The 25,123-nt window shown below is 40.9% G+C and overlaps 1 protein-coding gene across 7 annotated transcripts in view; it reads right to left on the bottom strand.

Moving 5' to 3' along the window:
- Positions 1-9,790: 9,790 nt before the first annotated feature.
- ELAVL4 (ELAV like RNA binding protein 4) overlaps positions 9,791-25,123 on the bottom strand; it is a 99,739-nt gene continuing 84,406 nt past the window's right edge. For 5 of the 7 annotated variants that reach the window (XM_083157373.1, XM_083157369.1, XM_083157374.1 and 2 more), the window contains 5 exons: positions 22,936-23,039; positions 19,949-20,102; positions 17,940-18,165; positions 14,914-14,952; positions 9,791-12,213 (listed from right to left, as the gene is read on the bottom strand). In XM_083157373.1, the coding sequence (XP_083013499.1) occupies positions 11,886-12,213; positions 14,914-14,952; positions 17,940-18,165; positions 19,949-20,102; positions 22,936-23,039 (851 nt within the window). In that variant the 3' untranslated portion in view covers positions 9,791-11,885. The remainder of the gene's footprint in view (positions 12,214-14,913; positions 14,953-17,939; positions 18,166-19,948; positions 20,103-22,935; positions 23,040-25,123) is intronic. The other 2 variants (XM_083157368.1, XM_083157372.1) reach the window with 1 other exon arrangement.

The raw sequence follows: 25,123 nt of genomic DNA, 5'->3' as shown, positions 1-25,123 counted from the left end.
GGGGACTGAATAGGTGATGACACACAGGGGGAAATTTACTAAATGAAATTTGTAAAAAATAGGTGTATTTGTAAATACAAATACACCTATTTTTTTTTTTACAAATTTCCTTTAGTAAATTCCCCCCTATGTGTTGCTGCCCTCCTTTACAGTCACTATCCCCTGTTTTTCACCCCTTAAGGTCCCTGTGTGTTGCCCCAATACAGTCCCCTATTTAATTGGAATACCAACTGAATTCCAATCCCAGTAAAATATGAAGACAAAAGCATAAAAAAATAGGAATTTATATGTTAATATTTTTCATGTTTTTTTAAGGCAACAAAGTAGTTTGACCCAAGTTAAAAGTATAAAAATTCTGTTTGGTAAATAACAATATTTTTTTCATTTTGTACAATACAGTGATGTTATACGAAAATTTTCATTAAACATTTTAAAAAATCCAATATTTATTCGTACAGTGAATTTTACATTTCTAAGTTAAAAAAATAAATAAATAAAAAGCTATGAAATTCCATAGACAAAAAACCTTATGGTTTCACATGTCCCATTAAGGCAGGCATGTCCAAAGTCAGGCCCGGGGGACAATTGCAGCCCGTGCTGTCATTTCAAGCGGCCCGCAGCCTCCAGCTGGAAGCAGGCAGAGCATCAGATGTGGGAAGCACAGGACACTAAAGGTGGGGCCCCGGCGAACGTGCCTTTACCTTGCTGTCTGCTGCAGTGAGAAGGTGCCGGCCGCCACAGTTAGATGTGTTTGGGGTCCTGCCCCTGCTGCTGCAATTGTATATCACCCTACTCCACAATCACAGTGACAGCAGTGTTTGGGGAGGGCGGCAGCAAGGGGGAAGCTTGCTCCCGTAACATGCAGAGCGGAGGAGGGCAGCAGCGAGAGCCCAAGCATCTCCTGTCCTTGCAGTGCCTGCTTTGCCTCTCCTTCCTCTGGCTCACACAAGGGGCTGGGAAACATACAGAGAAGGAAGGGGGCAGAGTGGGGGACATACAGTGAAGGAGGGTCAGGCTGGGGGACATACAGTGAATGGAGGCAGTGATTGCCATTCAGAGAAGGGGGAGCAGGGGCAGGCTGGGGGACATACAGTGAATGGGGGCAGAGTTGGGTAAATAGTGAATGGGGGTCATACAGTGAATGGGAGTCATACAGTGGAGGGTCAGGCTTGGGGACATACAATGAATGGAGGCACTGATGGACATTAAGAGAAGGGGATCAGGCTGGAGGACAGAGTGAATGGGTGCAGAGTGGGGAACATACAGTGAAAGGGGGATATACAGTGAAGGAGGGGCAGGCTGGGGGACATACAGTGAATGGGGGCAGGCTGGGGGAAATACAGTGAAGGGGCAGGCTGGGGGACATAGAGTGAATGGGGGCAGAGTGGGGGACCATTCTGATGTGATTAATGATTCAAAGAGTGTCGACCCCCACACATTTACACTTCACCAAATCTGGCCTCGTCGCAAAAAGTTTGGACACCCCTGCATTAAGGCTTCTTACACATGATCTGACATTTCAGAAACCTGTTGTAACTCTTCCACTCAAACTCCAAAAAGCAATGAAATTACGATCATTAAGGCTGGCACCTTAATGGACGTGTTCCTTGTGCAATACAGATATGGTACACCATCACAGCCTGTGGGTAAGTGCAGATTCAGCACTCTCACAGAGTGAGATTGCTGTCACTCACACAATGGCGGAGCTGCTAATTCACAGATTTGTGTGCCCGAGCATTTCGGATAAAGGATACTCAACCTGTATATATATATATATATATATATATATATATATATATATATATATATATATATATATGTATACATCATGAGATAGAAACCACCCTCCGATTGGAAGTATTTATTTTCTTCCCCTAAGGCTACTGGGTGACTGATGTATCTGTGTATTCACTGGCTGTCAGAAGACAGTTTAAATATCATTAATCATCTCCGTACAGGTCGTACAACCGGGGCTGGCACACTCCACTGCCTTAATGTGACCAATAAACTGGTCAAGAAGGAAGATAAAATGTGTTTTATGTGTTCCATCTCATGGACAGGCCCAGATACACGCTCATTAACACTTTCACTGTTAGGAGGGATGTGACCTTATATTACCACTGTAGAAAGGTTCAAGGACCGTCCCTGGCAAGAAGGAGCACTGAAAGCTTACATTTGCTGGATGAGCAATACAGCATCTTTTTTTTATTGGCATTAGATCCCTGACATCCAGGCTTTTCTTCTTTCAAGGTCACTGGTGAGTATTGTGCTTTATATCTTAAGCTTGCAGTCTGCCAGAAGACCTGAAAATCGCGGCGCTTGTCTGCTTTATCGTTGACAGGTTAATAACAAGCTTCCAGTTTAAAGCGAAACCCTCTCTGATACTGATTTGAGGTGATGTCACTGCTGAGACACTAAATAACAGACAGTCCAGGTGTAGCTGAAATAAAGTAAGCGGCTGCATTACCTACAGAGGCAGCGGGACCTATAGACGTTGGTGTCTCCAGGAAAAGTATGGTAACAGGAGAAGGATCACTAATGATTGCTGATCTATGGGAAATGTTAGCCTTTAAGGTCTCGAGGGTAGATGTATGAAGCAGTGGTAAGGGAGGAGAAGTGAGCCAGAGGAGAAGTGACCAATGGCAACTAATCGGGGGGTCGGACCTGCAAGAGGCATCAGGGTGACTCACAAGGCTGCGAATGTAGCAGCCTTGCGAGTTAACCAGAATAAGGAACTTTGTTCAGAGCCTAGTTACTCATTGCAGTTTGAACCGAGCTGCCAGTTCAAAAAATATTTATATCCATTGATTGTACTGTTTGGTGCCCTTGCCCTTTTTTCAAAGTCATTGGGTCTTTTTTTCCAGCATGGTGCAAAAAGCTCCTGGTGAGAAAGTGGTCAGCTCACCTGACACAACATCTCCTGCTTCAGTTTCTCGAGCAACTGCTGCATGTGATGGAAGGGTTTAATCTAGTCAAGAAAAAAATACTAATGAACCCCATGCATTGCAACAGGCAAGCAAAAAGATTTACATCCTACACAGGGCCACAACCCATAAGTGCATGCAGGGAGGTTAAAGGAGCGCAGCCATATTATTGCCTTTTTCACCCTGGGTGATGCAAATCCTAGTTAGTGTGATGTAGGTGAAAATACACATTTATTTTACAGATGTCTGGTTCAGTTCTGCAGAAATCAGAATCCACCTGAATTTTGTGGATCAGGTGGATTCTGGCAGGAGCAGTACACCTGTCAAATTTTAACGGAGGTTTCCGAAGACAATTTAGGGGGGACAAAAACCTCCCGAGGAGCAGAAGGGCTTAGCTGGGATTGCATACGGTACGCCAGGGGATTACAAAAGATATACAAGGGGGCTCATGGGTGACTTCTCCACTGGGATAAGTCGACCAAGTACATGGGGACTTTTATCTGTAGACAACTTCATCTAGTGGCTGAAGACTCTATCATCTTCAAAATGGTGAAGCTTTCCAACAAACCTCATTCTCTTCACAATTATAGAAAATGTATTAACGTTCTGCTGTATTACCGTTTTTATAAACTTTTATTGCAGGTTACAAAATAAATATTAATACACTGATTATTTTGTCAGATATGAATTTTAAATTGGCAGCTAAAATGAGTATGACAATGAAATCTACTTCAAGATGAAAAAGTATTGTTGGCATTGGACATTGTATCTTATGTTGTCTGTCTAACTAAAATAAAACCTGTGCTGATATATTCTCTTTATTCTCTATTTTGTCATGGCATATTTATCAATCTGGAGAAGGGAGTTCTTGGATGTCCAGAGACAAGATATAGACAAAAATATACAGATATGATCAATTATGATTAATGTTTTGCTTTATCATAATTTCATAAGGTCTTACCCACCTACTGACCACACTGCAAGAGAGAGGGGCAGTCCTAGTGCCGACCTCCATCCAGTTAGGGGAAGGTACTTCTGTGCTATGCATTCACTATGTTGACACTAGTATGTTAGGTCGTCTATATGGTCACCCACGCGGCACCCTGGACTCTTCCCTGTATAACCAGTCAACCCTTGGGGTGGCAAGAATCCCACCCTGTATAATCAGTCACCCCCAGGGCAACCAGGGCTCTACCCTGCATAACCAGTCACCATTGGGGCAGCGAGGACCGAACCCTATATATCCAGTCACCATCGGGACAGCCAGGGCTCTTCCCTGTATGACCATTCACCATCTGGGTGGCCAGTACCCCAACCTGTATAACCAGTCACCATAGGGGCGACCAGGGCTCTTTCCTGTATAACCAGTCATCAACGGGGCAGCCAGGACCCCACCCTGTATAACCAGTCACCATTGGGGCAGCCAGGACCCCACCTTGTATGATCAGTCACCATCGGGGCAGCCAGGACCTTACCCTGTATGACCAGTCACCATCGTGGTAGCCAGGACTCTTCCCTGTATAACTAGTCACCATCGGGGCAGTCAGGATCTTCCCTGTATAACTAGTCACCATCAGGGCAGCCAGGACTCTTCCCTGTATAACCAGTCACCGTTGGGGCAGCCAGGACCCCACCCTGTATAACCGGTCACCATTGGGGCAGCCAGGACCCCACCCTGTATGACCAGTTACCATCAGGGCAGCCAGGACCCCACCCTGTATGACCAGTCACCATCGGGGTGGCTAGGACCCTTCCCTGTATAAGCAGTCACCATTGGGGTAGCCAGAACTCTTCCCTGTATAACTAGTCACCATTGGGGCAGCCAGGACTCTTCCCTGTATAACCAGTCACCGTCGGGCAGCCAGGACCCCACCCTGTATAACCAGTCACCATTGGGGCAGCCAGGACCCCACCCTGTATGACCAGTCACCATTGGGGCAGTCAGAACCCCACCCTGTATGACCAGTCACCATTGGGGTGGCTAGGACCCTTCCCTGTATAAGCAGTCACCATTGGGGTAGCCAGGACTCTTCCCTGTATAACTCGTCACCATCGGGGCAGCCAGGATCTTCCCTGTATAACTAGTCACCATCGGGGCAGATAGAGCTCTTCCCTGTATAACTAGTCACCATCGGGGCAGCCAGGATCTTACCTGTATAACCAGTCACCATCGGGGTGGCCAGGGCTCTTCCCTGTATAACCAGTCACCAATGGGACAGCCAGGGCTCTTCCCTGTATAACCAGTCACCATCGGGGCGGCCAGGGCTCTACTCTGTATAACCATCGAGGCTGTCCAGGGGATCTGGACAGCCTCCAGGGATAAGTATGGGAAACTGGGTGGAGCTTGCCAGGTCAGAAAGAATGGACAGGAGTGTGGGGGTGTTGAGAGGCGAAACTACCACTGGTGCAGCACCGGGGCCACTGAGGACAAAGGCTCCCACTGCCACCCGTTACCCTCTTCCTGTCACCCACTATTTTACCGTCACATTCTGCCTCCCCCTGTCACCCTCTGCCCCTCCCTGTCACCCATTACCGTGTTGCATATCGTGAACTTGGGTTAGGGTGGAGGAGGGGCACCCAAACAATATTATAGCACCCTTGCTCTCCGCTCAAAAGTTCCGCCACTGGGTGGAGCATTGGAAAGAAGGTACAGGTCCAGATAGAGCTGGGGGTAGGGTGAACTGAGAGAATAGCCAGCATATGTCGGATCAATTTATTAGTACATACTTATACATAATATGATAAGTAGAATAAAAATATCCTAAAAGCCATTTGTACTGAATACTAAAACTTCTGGCAGTGTTAATGTGTTGTATATGTCCACACACACATTGACTTATACATAGCAGACCCCTAGTCACCGATTAATGGGTACATTTACCAAGATGGGAGTTCTATTGAAGATCAGATTCTACTTATTATTTATTTAGCACCTTCTAGAAGATAATAAAATCGTATTGGTTGATATGGGTAAGATCCCATCTTCAATAGAACTCCCATCTTAGAAAATTTACCCCAAGTCAGCTACCTGCTGCTTTGGGAATAATCCCCACCATCGATGCTCAACCGTATTAATACTTCGGAAGAATTGAAAACCAAACAAGAACATATACAGCTTCCAAGAGGCGATCACAGCGCTGTATGAAAGTCATCCTTACCATGTCCATGTCTGTAAAGGATACAGCACATGCCACTTGATTAGGGGAGCACACTGAATTGTAGGTAGCACAAATCGTAGTCTTTTGGATAAGAGCCTAGCTTTAGCTCATTTAGAGGATGTTAAGCTTAACTACTTCCACGTGTGTGTACAAAGAATACTATTTTTAGTATTGGCAAGTACTAGATCAAATATAAAATGATCAAATAAATCAAGTGGTTGCTTGTAATGAAATAGTTTAAAAATAACAATTTTGCTTTTGAAGAAAATTTAAGGATTCAGCTTTCATGGTAGCTGCTATACCTGGAACAACAAATATTCTATTTAACCACTAAAAGCAATCAGTTCATTTATTTTGCAAATTGCATCTTATCAAGAGGACTCTATTACTGAAAATACAGTAAGCTGTTTCAATCAAGGCAGCATTTTATAGGCACATTGCTATAATATATATCGGGTTGTTGGGATGGGTATTGGCTTTCTATGGCCTCATCCGTGTGTTGTTAACTCTTAAGACATCCTATCTACCCAGTGGTTCCTTCATGGCATCAAGTGGCAGATTATTAGGACATCAAGGACAGAACGGGCATGATATTTTTGGTTGCATCTACTTCGGCCCTATAGCTTGTGATGCTTCTCCAGTCCAAGTTCTGTGCAATCATGGTAGTGGGCAGTAGTACCAGGCAAGTTCTCACCAAGGGGGGCATGTGAATATTTAATTGTATACGTTGTTTCCAATTGGTTACTATAGCAAAAGAAACAAACAGATCACTAGAAGGAGCTTGAGTAAGCTGGAGATGAGTCAGTGATTCATGTTAATTAGATAATTGTACTATGTGGCCCTCGATTGTCTACTTATAAAGCTCAGAGGGTCAGAAACAAAAGTCACAGCAAAAACTTATTAGATCAAAACTCTCTATGGACATGTTACATATGCCCCTTCTGCAGTGCACATGGTTTTGTCCACTAGCAAATCAAATGTGCTTTGAAAGTGAATCTGAATCACCCCCTTAGTTTACATTAAGCTACAATAGTCTGTGTGCCTATGCATTGCATTTGTTTAAAGTCTACTATCCTCCAGGAAAATCTATCCTCTTTCCCTAGTTTTTGACTCTTGAGCTCAATCAAAAATCCCTGTCATGTCATATTGTTAAGGCAGTAATCCCTGTCCATTGGAAATCCGTGACTGAGTACCTACTATGATTGAGTAGCCCGCATGGCTTTATCATTATATGTCCATGGAAGCCCGTATCTTTCCATTACATAGTGACCACATGGATTTTACAGCAATTTGGTACCCATTAATTCTAATGGAGTATGATCATTATTGATCACTTTACATGTTGTTGTCCTGGTCATTGCTGTTGGAATCCTCTGAGAACCCAACAGAATTAAATTTTGGTCTTCTTCTCACTTCGATTTGTCACATGCATGGACCTCACTCTTTGGCATAGGTCTGCCCCCCCCTTCTGCCCTCCCACCATCGGCTTTTGTTCATTCGTGCTTGATTCATGTACTGTCTGGTTTAATAACAAAATGTGAAGTACAGTCCAAAGAATTACGTCATTATCTCCATGTAAAATATACAAAGATGTCAGGATGCAGACGTACCTGGTTGGATCGCTGCAACTCTTGCACTTGCCGCTTCGTTCTTAAGACAGATATGAATGATGAAGAGACACTCCCACATACCATATATCAGTTAAGACTGGAGTTTCTAAACATAGAACCTAATAATACCAACAGTCAGGAACCACCCTTCCAATCTCAAATTGCTGCCCCTCTACACAGTTCACACAAATAGCTGTTCTACACTTACCGTGTCCACCAGGAACCTTTTACCCTTGAATCTGGCTGGAGCAATATGCAATGCTTAATATATAGTACAGATCCTCATGAATTAAACTGCTATCTAGTGGGGTATCTGTAATAGGTGCCGGGAGTGCATTACACATGGGCCCATTGTGAAGCGGGGCCAGTGCAGCAAAACCTGCTCACAGAATATACATCATGGTGTAGGGCAACTGGAATCCCCTCCCTTCCCTCATATCTGCTACTGCCACAGGAGGTTCGAAAGACTGTGATATCTTTTCTGCATGTGCAATCTTTCTGAATATATCACTCAAAAAATGGTCACCAATGTAAGTAGGAATCCGACGCATGGAGTTTGACCTGATCATTAATGGACTCAGAGATTATCCTATACATATAAATTATAAGCAGGGCCCTCTGAACTCTTTGTTAATGCCCAGTGTTATTTATTACTATTTGATGCAAAGTGTTAAGTGCAGTGGAATATGTTAGCGGTATATAAATAAATGATTATAAAAGTGAGAGTTTGTTTTAACAATGAAGAATCCAGAAACAGAATCTTATGATAAATATTTTATGTATTTGTTAATTCTAGATTAACTATTGTATCTTTTACACAGTCAGGTCCAGTCACAATATCTTAATAAATATACTTGAATGTTTTCATATAGGCACCATGCAAACATTTATTTTTCAGTTACGTCTTCAAAAACAAATGTTTTGCTGTGTTGCACGCCAACGGAGTGTAATACATGCCTATTCTTGTGGCACCATATAAAAAAAGTACAATAAACAGAAATTCAATCGTGACCTTTCCAATACATAGCTATGCACTGAGCATAAGAAATTGATAACATTTGAATCATTTGAAGTTGGGATTAATTCCATGTTGTGTATCAGGAGAATACAGGGTCAGTATGTGTCAATTTATAGAAGAACTACCATAAATGAAGTGTATAGTAATTACTAAAACCTGCCATGCATGCTGTCCAAACTGAGAACTAAAGAAACTAAAAATGTTTTTGGTATGCAACCACTTTTAGTTCTCATGGCGTTCAGTTTAATTGAAAGTGATTCTCCGCCACAAATATTGAGATCAATGTATGTTGTACACGTGGGTTCGCTTATTATTCGCAGTCACTTTGTGAATTAAAAATGTCATTTTTTAAAATTACAATTTCAGCAGTTACAATTCCAAAAAGTTATGAACATAATTGTGACATGCCACATAGCACTACTGGTCAGCAAAACTCACCTATAATATAACATTTATGACCCAGTATAAATATATTAATCGGACTACTTTTGAAAGCATTTCTAAAAATTATAGTCCAGTTAAAGTTAAAATCTAAAAATGCGTTTGCAAATTTATATTGTTGTCAAAAAAATATGAATCAAATTATAAATATTTCCATCATTTGAATTCTACAGTATGTTTCATGTTATGTAATATGAATGAATATGAATAAAAGCTGCAATGAAATATTTGCTTATTATTTTAGCGCCTGTAGGTGTTGTAGCCGCTATTGTTATTAATAAAAAAAAAGTTCAGTCACTGACTAAAAGCTTTCTGAAAAAACGATTTAAAATCTCATAAAACATCTAAATGTATAATTATTGTATAAATAAATTTTTTTATAAATAAAAAAATGCATAAATTAAAAAAATCATAAATATGATGCTGTAACAATGTTTTTTATAAATAAAAAATGTATAAATAAAAATAATAACAATAAACTACAGTATAATCATAAATATGACGCTGTAACAATTATTCTCCTATAAAATATTAAATGTAGACAAACATGCATTTTTTTCTATTATAAAACTTTCTATATGGAGTAAAAAACATTTGTCCTACTTTTATTAGATGAAAAAAATACACAATGTAAGCACGTTATATATAACCATAACAACGTTTTATTACCATTAAGACTAAACTTGTATTGAAAAGATTTGATATAACAAGACAAGAAAAAGCAATAGCAAATTTTAACTATCAACTAGATTATGCATAGCGAGTAACTTTTCCTAGTACTCGGGGAAGAGCAGAACATTTTTTATTATGTTTTATTTTTTAAAATATAGAACGTTACAGAGCACAAACATACTAAAATTATCAGTGCACTGGATATGGGAGAGCCGATTTTTCCTTCCTCTTTTAGCCCATAGCTCTGTTCTTGTATCCATCAGAAGAACATTAAAAATAAAGACCCAGTTTGTTGTTTTGTTTTTTTGTTGTTGTTTCTACTGTGCATTAAGAAAAAATATTCACGACAAACATGACAACATATCAAACAATATTTCTACACAAGTTACCTTGATACGCTTGTCAATCAAGTATTATAAGAAAAACATTTTAAGACATATACAAACAGAACTAGCAAAGGAGTACAACTTAATAATAAATTAACAGAAATAAAAAAAAATAACTTTATATATATATATTTATATTATATATACACGTACACACACAAGAAATGACACAATAATATGCTTCTTCCCATAGTTTAAGTAAACAAATAAATAGACTAGCCAAACCTGCTATAATTGATATTGGCCAAATGCATTACATCAGCAATTAAATAAATACGTGTTGCAAGCAACATAAAACAGTGTTTTAAAATGTGCCAACGCAGCCCTGTTATATTGGAATGGGCCGTAAAGTGAACTCAAACTCTTTAACAAATTTAAAGCAAATGTTTTGTTTTTATTATTCTAAACACATTACATTTAACTATGATACTAAGATATGTAAATGATTTTGTAGCACCTACTGCTCAAACTAAGGAAGTATTTGCCCCACCCAAAACAAAAAAGTAAGTTTTCTTTTGTTCTGCAGATATCCCATACTGATGACTTAAAGAAAAAAATTGTCTTGCAATGCACCTCTTGCTTGATTTGGGTTTTGACTGTGGTTGTCTGGGGACCTGTGTAGAACACTCTCCCTCACTCAATAGAATAGTTTGCAATATGCTATGAAAAGATACGAAGACCAACTGTTTTTAACCCATCTTTCAAAAAACATTCTACTAATCCAATTTAAAACATATCTTGTTCTCTAAAAAGTTACCAGTGCAGTATGAATGACAAAGTTGTCAATTTTCCCCTAAATTAGCCAGTCAAAATATTATTTTATTTTTTTCTCAAATCCAGATTCTCTTGTAAAAATTCTTTATATTTTATAAAAATAGATTTTTCTGGAAACCCATTTTCAGCAAAGAGACAAACTCTTTGGCAACATTGTTCGTTTATTTAAATTGTTTTGCGTCATCAGGTATTCTGACCTACTGTAAGCGGTCCCCTTAGGAATCTCCTTTCAACACCTAGTCAAGAAACAATACAATTAAATGCAAAAGTCATTATTTTTGTTCCCTTTTTGCACAAACATTACTATATTGTTTCCCATTATTTTTTTCACCCTTTGAGTGTCAGAACCTTTGCTACATTCCCACACTAAAAGGGCTACTGGAAAGGAGGGGGAAGCAGGTCACCAATCTGAAAGGACTCATTTGTGAACAAAAAAGAAAGCTGAAAAGAAAAGAAAAAAAAAACTTTTTTCTTTTCTTTATTGTGTTACATTTGTAAAAATTGTTTTTTTTTTCAAGTTTTTTTAATTATTTTTTTTATTTTTTACTTCTTCAAATGAACTCATGGTCATCTTAAAAACAGCCACCTTCAAAGAAGGCGTAAAACTAGCCGGCTGGGTTAAAAAAGCCCTGCTCATTGTAATCTATGTATATTATATTCAACGACGACAGCTATGAAAGAACATTCAATGCATCAAAGTTTTTTTTTTGTTATTTGTTTTTTCTAAGCATTATAAAATCCTTTCCGGTTTATCACAGGATATCCAATGGTAATACTCAGGCAACACTGGCTTATAAAGTCCATGGTTGGTTATAAGCCATTTAGAGTCTGTTTTTTTCCGTCTTCTTTTTGTTCATGAACAGATTTTTTTTTTTTTAGGTTGATGTAGATAGGCTAGAAATTCAAGACTTGTGGGTTTTGTTGGTTTTAAAGGAAACCTGCAGAACTCTGTCTCCCAGACGGTAACCATTAAGGCTGGCAATAGCCATAGCTGCTTCGTCATAATTGGTCATTGTGACAAAGCCAAATCCCTTGCATTTGTTGGTGTTGAAATCACGGATGACTTTGACATTGTTGACTGCACCAAATGGGCCAAAAAGCTGCCACAGGACACTCTCATCTGAGTCAGGAGAGAGGTTGTAAACAAAGATACACCAGCCGGTACCCGTGTGGCCGGGGATATTCATTCCAACCAGGCTCGTCATACCATCAATGGTGATTGGAGAAAACCTAGGTGGAAAGAGATTGGATGTCGTCAACAACAAAAAGAGATCTCAATAAAAAAAAAGGAAAATACCAAAAAAGGAAAAAAGAAACAACTTTCATGATGGAAAAACATGTCAAAGAATTAAACAAAATCATAATAACAATAATAATAATAATAATAATAATAATAATAATAATAAAAACACAAATATAACATGTTTCACATAATCCCAATAAATGGTCCATCTAATCTAGGTTCTGTATATGTACATTAACAACGTCCATTGTTTGTCCTATGTAGCACTTAATCATTTTTTATATATATACAACTCAACCAGTTATGAATTCCATATAAACCTGCACACTACACAGGATACCTGCATGCTTCTGTTTATCAAATAACAGAATAAATTATGTGCTTTGACCGGTTAGGCCAATTTTATAGTCATCTGATAGGCTGATGGGGTATCAAATATATATGTATGTTTTATTGCATTTTCAACTAGATTTATTTAATCTATTATTATAGCCAAACCCCTAACAACTAATGGTGCCACTGATCTGGAACACTGAATTCATCAATAGTTACAGTAACACTTTTTTTTTTTTAAGCAAGGGTTGCCGTTTAAGTCCAGGGTCAGGCAATCTTGATATTATTTCTCAAGAAAAATAATGGTCACCAGCAAACGCACATATGAATACAGGTTGACCACCGATTATCCAGCACCTCATGGTGTGGAACTTCCTTTAATCCGGACACATATGCTACCGGGGATGGGGGAGTTAGTTTTGTTAGGTTGTTAAATGTAGAAGGCACTGTGAGAGGGCTTAGAAGTACTTACGAGGGTAGTGGGAGGGTTTAGAGAAGTAGTGGGAGGGTGTCGAGATGCAGAGGGGATCACGCTGTGGGGGGGCGCTGAGGGGACTAAGATGCGCTGCAGGAGCTTGGATGCAAGTCAAGCTGCCAGGGGGGTGGAGGAGGGGCGATTGGTACTGCGGCACACTGAGGGGGCTCCATTCTTACAGAAGGTATCACCGATAATCCAGCAAAATCGATAATCCAGCTCAGTGCTGGAAACGACGATGCTGGAAAATTGGGGGTTTAACCTGTATATGTTTTGACAACCAGATTAAAAAGCATTTTGGATACTTTTCTAAAACAAAGGATGCATTGCTGGCCTAAATTTTGTGTGTCTCTCTTAAATATGGATTAAACAGTGATTCTGTCAGGATACATACAGTAAGGTTGGCTTAATAGTTTTAGTAAGAAATGTGTAAAAACAAAACCAATAAACCCATATAAAATGTTATAGTCATTAAACCTGCGAATGAAAGAAAGCTCTCAGGCAGTTAAGGCACTCATATACACGGATCAAGGCATAGACTGAGAGACATTTCTCCCGCTGTGCTATGCAAATGTCAGTGGACAAAAATAAATGAGATAAAGTACCAGCCAATCAGCTTCCAATGCAATTATGAAAAAAGACAGAAGCTAATTGGTTGGTAACGTATTACTCTCCACTGTATCGCTCTCCAATATTTAAATACATCTCTCCTAATGGGATTTGTAGTAAAGCTGAATATATTTTTTTAATTGTCGTTATGCACCGACTCGTTATTTGTCTAAGTAAATATTCATAAACAATTCCTTATAACCTTAACACAGATTAGGCATTGCCGGGTTAATAAGAAGCAAAACAGCCAATCAGCTTTTAGCTATCAATTGCTTGATAAATGGTTGCTATGCGCAACTTTACGTCTCTAGAAATATGAAAACAGTAAATCTGGCCAGGCTTATTTTCTCCAATCTGTGTAATATGGGATGATTCATGGACTTTGTTCAATTAGTCATATATAATAATGTGTCCTCATATATCAGGCCTCAATACGCCATGCACTGCGAGATGTGAACCGGCATCCATGTTTAACTCTTCTAAGGTTAAGTGGCTTTTTATTACAGATATGCAGGCTCTGATTTACTCTGATTTACTCTGATTTCAAACCAGGATCTTATTGGATATCAACTGTCAACGAATGTCATGTGATTTGGGATAACCAATAAGATCCTGCTTTGAAATCAGAGTAAATCAGAGTAAATCAGAAACTGCACATCTATACTTTTTATTGCCGGAAAATGCACCTTATTCGCATTGCTATGCAAGCATACCTTGCTGGTTAAAATTATACTGTATGTGGAATGCCTATGCTCTGTGGATGTATCTGTATCCAGGAAAATTTGGATCAGCAAGGTCTGCTTGTGCATCTTATACACAATTTAAATTGAAAGGTCGCACAAAAAAAATGTGCCCGGTCTGGCGCAACCAGAAGGGCTGTTTGACGCGCAAGGAGTCTAGATGTATGTGGTCATATCTGTAGTTATTTGAATGTATGTGAACTAATCTGCACAGAAATGCCTCTCAGCCAGTGTAACTTCTGCACCTTAACTGCAACTGTAGCCCACCTGCGGATAAAAACAAAATGGTGGAAAAAAAATATGAAACATCACAATGTATTGGCGTCTTCATAAAAAGAAAACCAACAGTCCCAACTCAAAAGAACAGAATCTCGCATGCTGGTGGGAAAAAAAAGAGCAATTAAACAAACACAAATAAAGTTAGTGATTTGAAAAAAAAAAAATAGCTACAAAACAAACAGAAAAGAAATAAATTATAGCACCAATCTGTGCCAGCATGGACATCTGGCATTCTGTGAAATTCTAATTACCTCTTAACGCCATAGGCCATATTAAGCAAATTGTCCAGCCTGAAAGAGAAGGAGTGTCTTTGGGTTAATGTCTTACAGATGGTAAGAGCGCTCAATGGAGCTGTTATTAATGACGTCCCTTTTCAACAGAAAGACAAATCTTCTAGCACTTGATTAGGCTGCTAGCGCTTTAGCCTGCAGGAGTCAATCAAGCAGCATTTTATACCCTGACAAACCGGCAGAAATGTTACACGCCGCCTTTTAACTCCGGCTCTGCTCAAATACAGTGACAAATCAAAAATCTAAATATACCTGTGACCTCTGCTTCAAAGGTCGAAAACCTGTACAGTATATGGAGAATGGTGATGAGAGACAGGAAGTCTCCACTGAATCATGTCGTCATTCAACTACTGTGAGTCTAATGTTGTGTACACACGTGGGCGATAGGGGCTATAATCGCTGGGAATATGGTCGCGGGCGACCATATTGCCAGTGATTGGGAGTGTGCCCCGGCGATAAATCGCCGGGTGCGCGCTCCCGTTTTCAGCCCCTTTCTAATCGATGGTCGCAGGAGCAAGCTCCTGCGACCAGCTAATTACCACTGCGGCACCGACAGCAGAGGTTCCTTTGCATCAGCGACCATCTCTGGTCGCTGATGCAAAGGAGACACTGGGCAATATATTGCTCAGCAATATATTGCTAGCAATATATTGCTGAGCAATATATCTCCCCCGTGTGTACGGGGCTCTACAAACGTGTTCTACTGGGCATACCGAGAAATGGCAGCTGTTTCCCTTACTTGATGGATTATTAGGGGGAGTTGTATCAAACCTTTGAGAGAAATAGGAGGGGGAATTCAATTACAGTGGGATCGCTTCCCTTGGTTGAATCAGCCAAACTTTATGGCAGCCCGATCTTGTACAAAGTTGTTTTGTATGATTCCAGGATTCAAATGGGTGAGGGGTGCAAGATATGGGGTGTTTGCCTGTGTTTAAATGGGTATGAGTCATCGGGTCAACCAAATTTAGGTCGACAGGCATTGGGTCGACCACTGATGTCCGACAGACCTTGTGTCGACACCTGAAATAGGTTGACATGGGTAAGGTTTACAGGGCTGGAAGGTTGACACAAGCATGAGGTTGATAATGGCAAGGACGACGGGCAAAAGGTTGACATGAGTTTTGTCCCAAATGTCGACACAGTCGACATGGACATTGTCTAAATTTACCGCTGCGCTCGCCATGCTTCTAGCATGGTGCCTCACTGAGCTCTGCACACTCTTTTATTCTCCCACCACATTGTAGTGCATGGTAGAGCACGAAATCCTGCCTGTCGGCACATGTCGGCTAAAAAAAACCGTGAAAAACTCATGTTGACCTTTCGACTGTCGACTTTCTCATTGTTGACAAATGCTTGTGTCGACTGTCTGACCCTGTCGAACTTACATCTCGACCTATTTCAGGTGTCAACCTAAGGCCTGTTGACCCTCAATGGTTGACCAAAACGAAGTTCGATCTAATGACCGTATACCGTTTAAATGTGGCAACAGCAATTAGCAACCGTCACCTGCAATTGAATTTCCCCACAGAATGGGGATGTGGCCTACAGCGGCCAATCAGCTTCCGTCATCGCCGGACAAATTATTGCTATAAATTGATTATTTGCTATGGACATCTATAATTATCCCTCTTAAAGATTTGATACATCTCCTATTTAATATGTGTAGGACGGAACCATCGATGGGTTTCTAGAATGAACTGAAATATACAGCGCATTCTTTCCCCACATAATTGGATTTGATCTTGGGGTAAGACGATGATACGAAGAAATACATTGTATTTTCCGCTCAGAGTCCCAATAACAAATGATTGAACTCTGTCATGCATGCATTTGCCTTCCCCTGAAAATACATATTTTACTGTCTAAGCTGCCTTAGTCTTAGTGACACATAATACCGAGCGAATATTCAGAAATGTGCAAAACAGGCGCAGGATCTTCCATCAGTTTGTCTATTACTTCTCGCAGTCAAAAAAAATGTTAATTATATGCGATGCTTGAATTGTTCCCTGACGGACAGAAAATAATGGTTCATTCATATGGGACCTCAGCTGTCAGGCATAAGATGGGCGAGCCAGTAGAAGACATGTCTGTTTCTGGCACAGCTTTCCATTACAGTCTGTTACATTTTTGGAGGGTTTGAGGAAAGTACACAAGTGCGGTGCAGGGAGGGGTGCTCGCCCGAAATAGTTATGCATTTTAAAAGGAGGCAAGCAATAATTAATCTGTTTTCCCAGACAGTACAGCTCCACGTATAAGAAATGATGGTCAGTAACGGATTTCAGCGCTTCTGCTCTGCCTAGCAGCGCTCTGAAGCACCACAGGAGAATATTGGATAGAAGCTGATCAATACCTTCTGAAACTTGGCAGAAGATTAGTTCTCAGCCTTGAATAAAATGGGCCTTTGAGCAGTTTTGAGTGAATAATCAATCTATCTTACACAGAGATAAGGAGACACCCTCACTTATACTGTATTACCCCCCCCCCCCCTTCTTTTCCGCTGGAGAAAAAAAAAACTAAATGAAGCCAGTTGCCTCTCTGGCATCAACAAAATTAACCCTTCCCATGCTGCAGGGATGGCCCGTGTATGTATTAGCGCAGGGCTATTTTGTGGAGCAAATGAGCATTTCCCCCCCGTCATTGGCATTGCTTATTGTATAAATACTGCAAATCCAGACATTCGGAACTCTATTTACATATTTCTCAGCCAGCAGTACAGTTAGCAGCCTTTTACCATAAAGATCCGGAAACTAGCCAACAAATCAATGACAAAAGATACAGATATCAGCATAAACAACCTACTGTCACTACATATGTCTAGCCCAGAACCCCTTTCTCTCACGCAGGATTTCTCATTGCAAGGGATGAAACTGAATGGAACTCATTTATTATCTTATTTATATGTTAGAAAGGAAGAAATGGAATTAACGAGGACAACACCATCGACATATTACGAGATGGGCTTCCTTTATAAATGTTTTTGGATTTACCTGAACCGCTGTGCCTGGTGGTGGAGTGGGCCGGGGTAACGCCTGTTTGGGGACTGGTAGAGCTGAGAGAGTAGGGCTTGGCTGGTTTTCTGACTGGGGTTGTTGGCAAATTTCACAGTTATCGGTTCAGTTGCTCCACTTGGTTTCTGTCCATTCAGACCCTTAATGGCTTCTTCTGCCTCTATCCTCTTGTCAAAACGGATAAAGCCGACTCCCCGAGACACACCTGTAAAGAGAACAATTGGCGGCCATTTTGTAAAACCAGAGTCGTTTTTACCTTTGATGTACATACTGTATCATGACAATAAAAATGACTGTTGCCTATTTAATGAACAATGTCCGCACAATTCCATTGAAAAACTCTTATACTGAATGGAACTTGTAGTGGAACAATGGGAAATCCTGGCTGACAGAAGCTGGGTGTCCAAAGGCAATTGACCTTTCAGGCATGCCCTAAAGCCATGCCCGTTGCTATAACAGATCACTGTGGATAGAGAGAGCTCCGGAACGTTTGTTTGCTTCTAGATAGCAATTGCTAAGTTTTAGACAATAGACTAAAATTAAACCAAGGTTATATTTCCAGGACAATGAAAAAACATAACAAAATATAGAATTATGGTGTCCTTGGCAAAATTGAATAAAAAAAAAAAACGCTTTGTCTGTAAATTTTATGTGTTTCACTTAATGCGCTCCCCATATTATTTTACCGGAAAATGATTCAATTGTTATATGAAACGGAACCGATGTTTGTTGCTGTCCTGATGAAAGCTTGTGCACATGGGAAAATGTTGTCATGAATAATGAACGGTATGCTGTCATTAGGTCGACAGTGACAGTCAAAATGTCCACACGTGAAAACGTCAACATACATTAGGTCAACATGGTAAAAAGGCAGACACAAGCAAAATGTCGACATGGAAAAGGTTGCCATGGGTAATGACAAAGGTAATTTTTTTATACCAAACTTGTTCATACTTTACCCATCCCAGTGGGCATAGAGGGAGAACATAATAGCGCAGCGGGGACGCGGTAAACTTATACGGTGTTCATGTCGACCTATGTTGACATCGACACCCAAAAACTGCAAAAAAATTCATGTCATTCCATTTGCATGTCGAACCGTTTTTTACGGCGGCCTTGTGCACATGTCGATATTTTGACCATGTCGGCTTAATGTATGTTGACTTTTTTCACGTGTCGACCTTTACACTGTCTACCAATAATTGTCGACCTTGTAACTGTCGACCTAGACACTGTCAACCTAATTGTCCACATGCTAATGAACGATTGACAAATACATAATAACAGTTTGAACAATCGGTTTCCGGTTCACATGTTGACCTTCAGATCGTCGATGCCAGAATGTCAGCAGGTTCTGAATGTCGACAGCAAGAAGGTTGACATGGTCAATAGGTCAACAATCAATATGAAGATGTGCTTTTAGGTTGACATGGATCTAAGTTTGACACATTCAGAATTTGAAAATGTTCAAATGGCCAAACTGCCCTCAAGATGTACCACCAGTTCATGTGTCTCAGACAACCTGTGGATCTATAGTAGGAACGAATGCAGCAGGTTTGAAAATGTGACAGTTAGTAATTACTACAGCTGTGCACCAGCTAGGTGATCTGGGGAATGTGACAGTTAGTAATGACTACAGCTGTGCACCAGCTAGGTGATCTGGGAATATGACAATTAGTAATGACTACAGCTGTGCTCCAGCTAGGTGATCTGGGGAATGTGACAGTTAGTAATGACTACAGCTGTGCACCAGCTAGGTGATCTGGGAATGTGACAATTAGTAATGACTACAGCTGTGCACCAGCTAGGTGATCTGGGGAATGTGACAGTTAGTAATGATTACAGCTGGGCACCAGTTAGTTGATCTGGGGAATGTGACAGTTAGTAATGACTACAGCTATGCACCAGCAAGGTGATTTGGAAAATGTGGACCGGATCTCGAGGACTGGTTTGACCAGCCCTGCCTTAAGCTGTACCGTGTTACCCACCTGTAACTTGATCCACTAAAATTCTTGAGGTGATGATGCGCCCATACTGTGAAAATAGCTGCTCCAGTTCTTTCTGCGTCATGGTTTTTGGAAGGCCGCTAACATATAAGTTAGCATCTCGGATTGATGCAGAACTAGGACGGGCATAGGAAACCTGGCGGAAATAAGGAGCAGCATTTGTCATCAGATCAGTAACAAAGTCAGGAGGAGCGGTATCAAAGCAACAGTGGAATTTGACCATAGTAACCAATAAGCTTTTCTGTATCATTTTATAGAATGTACTCAAATAATATATAAACTATAACTATAAATGATAGCTAGAAGCTGGTTTGTTGGTATAGGCAACTTGTCTTGTTTGATACATCTCCCCCTTACAAACAATGCACCAGAAAAGCTATAGTACATTTAGCTAAATTAAGGTGTCAAAATCCAATTGCTAATTGTTTGGTCTTCTCTCATCGGGGGGAAATTTACTAAAGCTTCTAAAAATGAAAAAAGGTGATATTGCAACCAATCAGATCATGTCTATCATTTCCAGTGGCGGATCCAGAGGAGGGCTACAGTCCAAAATCCATCTAGGGGAGGCACAGAAACTGCCACCAACTGCAATTTCAAATTGATTCACTGGCAGTTGGAGTTGCTCCCCAATTTGAATTTTGGACTGTTTTGTTTGCCACAACTCAGGAGCCACCCCTGATCATTTCTATATTGAATCCTAGAAAGGAGGAGGAGTGACTTATATAGGTGCCCAAGTGATGGGCCCTTAAATACAAATACAGGCGGTTAGGTATTGTTTATCGATATGACCTTAATGACATCCCTCTGTGTCTCCTAAAAATGGAGCGATTGGTGTTTATCCATTTTTTTTCGAATATAAATGAAAGAAGTCAGAATCTATTTAACCCTTTGAGTGCCAGCGTTGCTGCGAGAGAGGTGATAAATATCTGCTACAAATGCCAGACTCTCTCACAGCGGGATTTTTTTATGGAGCTCAATATTTAACTAATCTTCCATTAATTGACCTCGGATCATTTGCCGGCAATATCTAAAGTGATTCACATTCCTGGACTACGGCCCTTTTAGCGGATATCTTGCTCATCTCTCACAGCAACATTGGCACTCAAAGGGTTAACAATGGGAACAACATAATTCCGGAAAATGTTATTGATTTGTCCGGTTAAGTACGACACAGGTCTGTTACTCTTAAGCCATTGGCCAATATATTGTAATTTTTTTTTAGCATAAAAATATCGTAATTCTTCACTAAAAAGAAATATTTCTAATAACATATACTGTATCAGGTCCATCCCCCCAACGCTCGGCTTCCTTCTTTATCTCTTCAGTGTTTTAAAAATAGCTGTTGACTCAACACAGAGAATGTGACTAATGTTATATTCAGCAGAATGGGTGAAGAGAGACAAACTTGCAGTTTTGTGTGATTGGCTGAATGTGGGTCTTCTAATTCCCTGCTCATAGTAACTGTAAATATCGCTCGTGAAACTCAGTCCTGCTAACGTATATTTCTAATGTCATTTGTAGGTCAAACGCTGCTCTGTAATTTCAGTGCCTAGTTGTCGGAAATTGCTGTAGCATCGGAAAGCAACGAAAGCAGCAAGCCAGGAACGGGTTAATTTAATCCATCGCATACCACGTTCCTTGTTTAGGTTAAGTATTATTTCTCTTTGCAGTAGAATTATCTGTTTTTTTTTTATTTAAATATATATTTTGAAAATCATGTTTATTCGCTCTAAGAGCTGGATTTGTGTCAGGAAACAAAACTGTCATCTTTTTGTTGCTGTTCTTACCCTGTGGGTTAAATAAAAAAAAAAAACCTGGGTTATCAGGCCGATCTTACCCATAATCCTCTATTTGCACTTACGGTTCACTGAAATCTAATGACCTAATTATAATGGTGACAACTTGCAGCCATATGCATTATATTGCATAACCTACTTAAGTTGCAAACCCGAATGAAGTAATTAAAAATAAATTATTAATTAAACACATTAACAAAGGGCTTATAAATTTGACATAGCTTGAAATCCCCAAACCCCCACTGCTGTTTAGCACAGATCAGAATACTGGGTATTTAAAAAAGAAACTTGTTCCATCCTCCTCCTTAGGAATAGAACATGCATGTGATGACTAGTGGGAAACCATCCCTGGTCAGATTAACAATGGGGAGGATGGGGATACAGCCCCAGGCCTCCACAGGAAACTAGGCCCATCATTACGACAGGATGATGATGGAAGGCAGCCACAGAGTCAGCCATAAATCACACCTAATAATAATTATTCCCATTTTCTTCACACAATGATACATTTTCTCTACTTTCATGTATTTAGGGAGATACTGTATTGAGGCTAATAGTATAGAGCTGTACGGGCCCACATGGCATTTGCCACACCCACAGAACACTGGCCACACTTACTCTGCTTCTCTCTATAGGCCCCAAATCAGTTTAAAGCATACTTGCTTACCCTCCCAGAATGGCCAGGAGGCTCCCAAAAATCGGGTCCCCTTCCTGGCCCCCTGGGAAGGTGGGCAAGTCTCCCGCATTGCCCCCACAGCCCCCCCGCACCCCCTTCCCCGACTGCGATTAAAGCCGGAGCTGACGTCACATGACTTCCCCTCAAACACCTGGACACGCCCACGTTTTCCCGGACACTCCCAGAAACGGCCGGTTACCGCCCCTAAACGCTGGCTTCCTGTCAATCAACTTGCATACGGTCATCGATCAAAAAAGTTTCAAGATTTTATCATAGGATGGCCTCATGCATGCACAGTCTGTCGGGTTCGCAGCCGCGCGGTCATGTGTGAATAACCCCTTGAGCCCCATAGAGACATTAGAACAAAAGCTGCTTCTTAAGTACATGACATGGCAGTCACTTGTCCTAAGTTATATTATTCATAAGGCAGGTACTTTAATGTTAGTGCCATTATAACTGATGACATCACAATGTGCTCTTCCTAAATATTACCTCACCTTGATGGTTTTGGTTTGTAGTCTGAGTCCATTTAAAGTGTTAATGGCTTTTTCTGCATCCTTTGGATCAATGTAATTAACAAATCCATATCCTAGGCTTTGCCCTAGATGGGAAAAGAAACAGGCACATTAAGGACCAATCACCTTATCAGTTGGTGCATGATTTACATAGAAATAATCTTCACCAAGGTCAAAACTTTTATGAAGGTCATAGGACACTCTTGGTAGTAGAGTTAGACAGTCAGACACGCTGGCCTAGTTATAATGTTAAAGTAGTCTAAAATGTGGCTATTTGTGATAACTATAAGCAATATAAACATTTTCTTCATATAAACTCAGAAGTGATTAACACAATGCTGTCTTTTTCTATTTGTATTGTATCTTTTTCTATTTGTATTGTATTTTTTTTTTATTGCGCTGTCTAGAGAAGTGGTGGACAACCTACTAGACTGCTGTAAAACTACATCTCCCAGCTTGCCCTGCCACAGTGTTACTGCTAGGATGTGCTAAAACTGGGACAGGGCATGCTGGGATGTGTGGTTCTACAGTAGCTACAGTAGCTACAGTTGCCTACTCCTGGTCTACAGAAAGATTTCAGCCATAGAATAAAATACATCCAAGCAACCCAATAGGATAGGGGTTCTTTTACAAACATGTGGACATCTGAAATGCATGTCTTATAGCATGGCCCATTTCACGCTACACACATTCACCGGCTGTCATCCTAGTATATGTTCCAGTAGCCGTAACCGCCTCGGAATTAATTGATTGACAAAAAAACCCACCATTCATGTGAATTAATACAGCACAGATTACTGCAAGCGATATGAACAAAGCAAGGGACCAGAGCATCTCAGAGCTAGCCAGTCACATGGGGCGCACAAGCCACACTCAATGCCTATGTGCATGTAGATGAGCGGTTATATAGTACTGCGCACGTGAAATGTTCAGAAAGCCCCTACGGCGCATGTATTATCCTGACTGTATGCAGAAATGCGCTATTGCTTACGGGAGATTTGCGGCGGGATGTAACACAGTCCGAGTTTGCCAGAAGTGTGTGATGCCAACCGATTTCAGTTTCTATAAAGCGACAATTATTTAAAAGATATGGTTTTGCCTCGTAAATGATTGCCGCTTTAAGAAAATGTCTGAGTTGGACAGGCATCCAGCAACTCCGACGAAATTGGACTGTACTACATCCTGCCGTTGGGTATGGATTATTGGATAGACACCAACTAGGTTGACAAGCATTATGTCGACATGCATGAAGGTCGACATGACTGATGATCATCATGGGGTTAGGTCGACAGGGTCATTATGTCGACACAAACATTAGGTCGACATGGGTAAGGTTGACAGTCAAAAGGTCGACATGGGGGTTTTCATTTTTTTTTTGTTCGAATGTCGACACAGTCGACATGGACACTAAAACTTGGCATTGCATCCTAGCTTGCTACGCTCGCCATGCTTCAGGCACACAATTTTATTCTCCCGCCAAGCCCTGGTGGATGGTAGGGCATGAAATACCGCCGGTCGGCAAATGTCGGCTCAAAAAATAGTGAGAAACCTATCAGTCATGTTGACCTTCATGCATGTTGACCTAGTGGTGTTGACCTTATGCTTGTAGACCTAGTGACCGTATTCCCTGCCGTTGGTATCGGAATTCAAAAGGCAAAGTGATTGGCATTACTAGGCAGTGACTGGGAGGGGGCCTGAAGTCAAAACCAAAAAAGTCAGTCTCGTTGGCTTGTTATAGGAGTGAGGAACGCAGGTTGCTGAAAGAAGATGAGATCTCAGACGCACAGAGGTCATGCTCATCCGGAGAAACCGCACCTGTTGTAGGTCAATGGTGCGCGTGACGGTATGCAGATTGGGTTCAGTCTCGGACTATTTTCATTGCGTTACAGCGGTGTTCCCAACAATAGGTTTTGCACATTCAGCCACATGTTCAAATACATTGGGGAGGCTTAAACTAGCATTTGCTCATTATCCCACCCATGACCCCGGCAACAGGCATCAGGCCGGCAGCATCCACATCTTTATCAGTCCCTGAGCGGAATTTTACAGATTTCACACAGCGGCGGAGAATAACCCAGCAATTACCGGCAATTACCCAGTATTTGAAGCGCCGAGTTATTCGGCCGCTCGCTGTCAGACCCCCCTTCACGAAGGAGAGCAAATCTCTGAG

Source organism: Crinia signifera, chromosome 8 (assembly GCF_055691185.1).
Source record: "Crinia signifera chromosome 8, ASM5569118v1, whole genome shotgun sequence".
Lineage (NCBI taxonomy): Eukaryota > Metazoa > Chordata > Amphibia > Anura > Myobatrachidae > Crinia > Crinia signifera.
The sequence above is the reverse complement of the archived record's forward strand: the minus strand, read 5'-3'. Positions and strand labels throughout refer to the sequence as shown.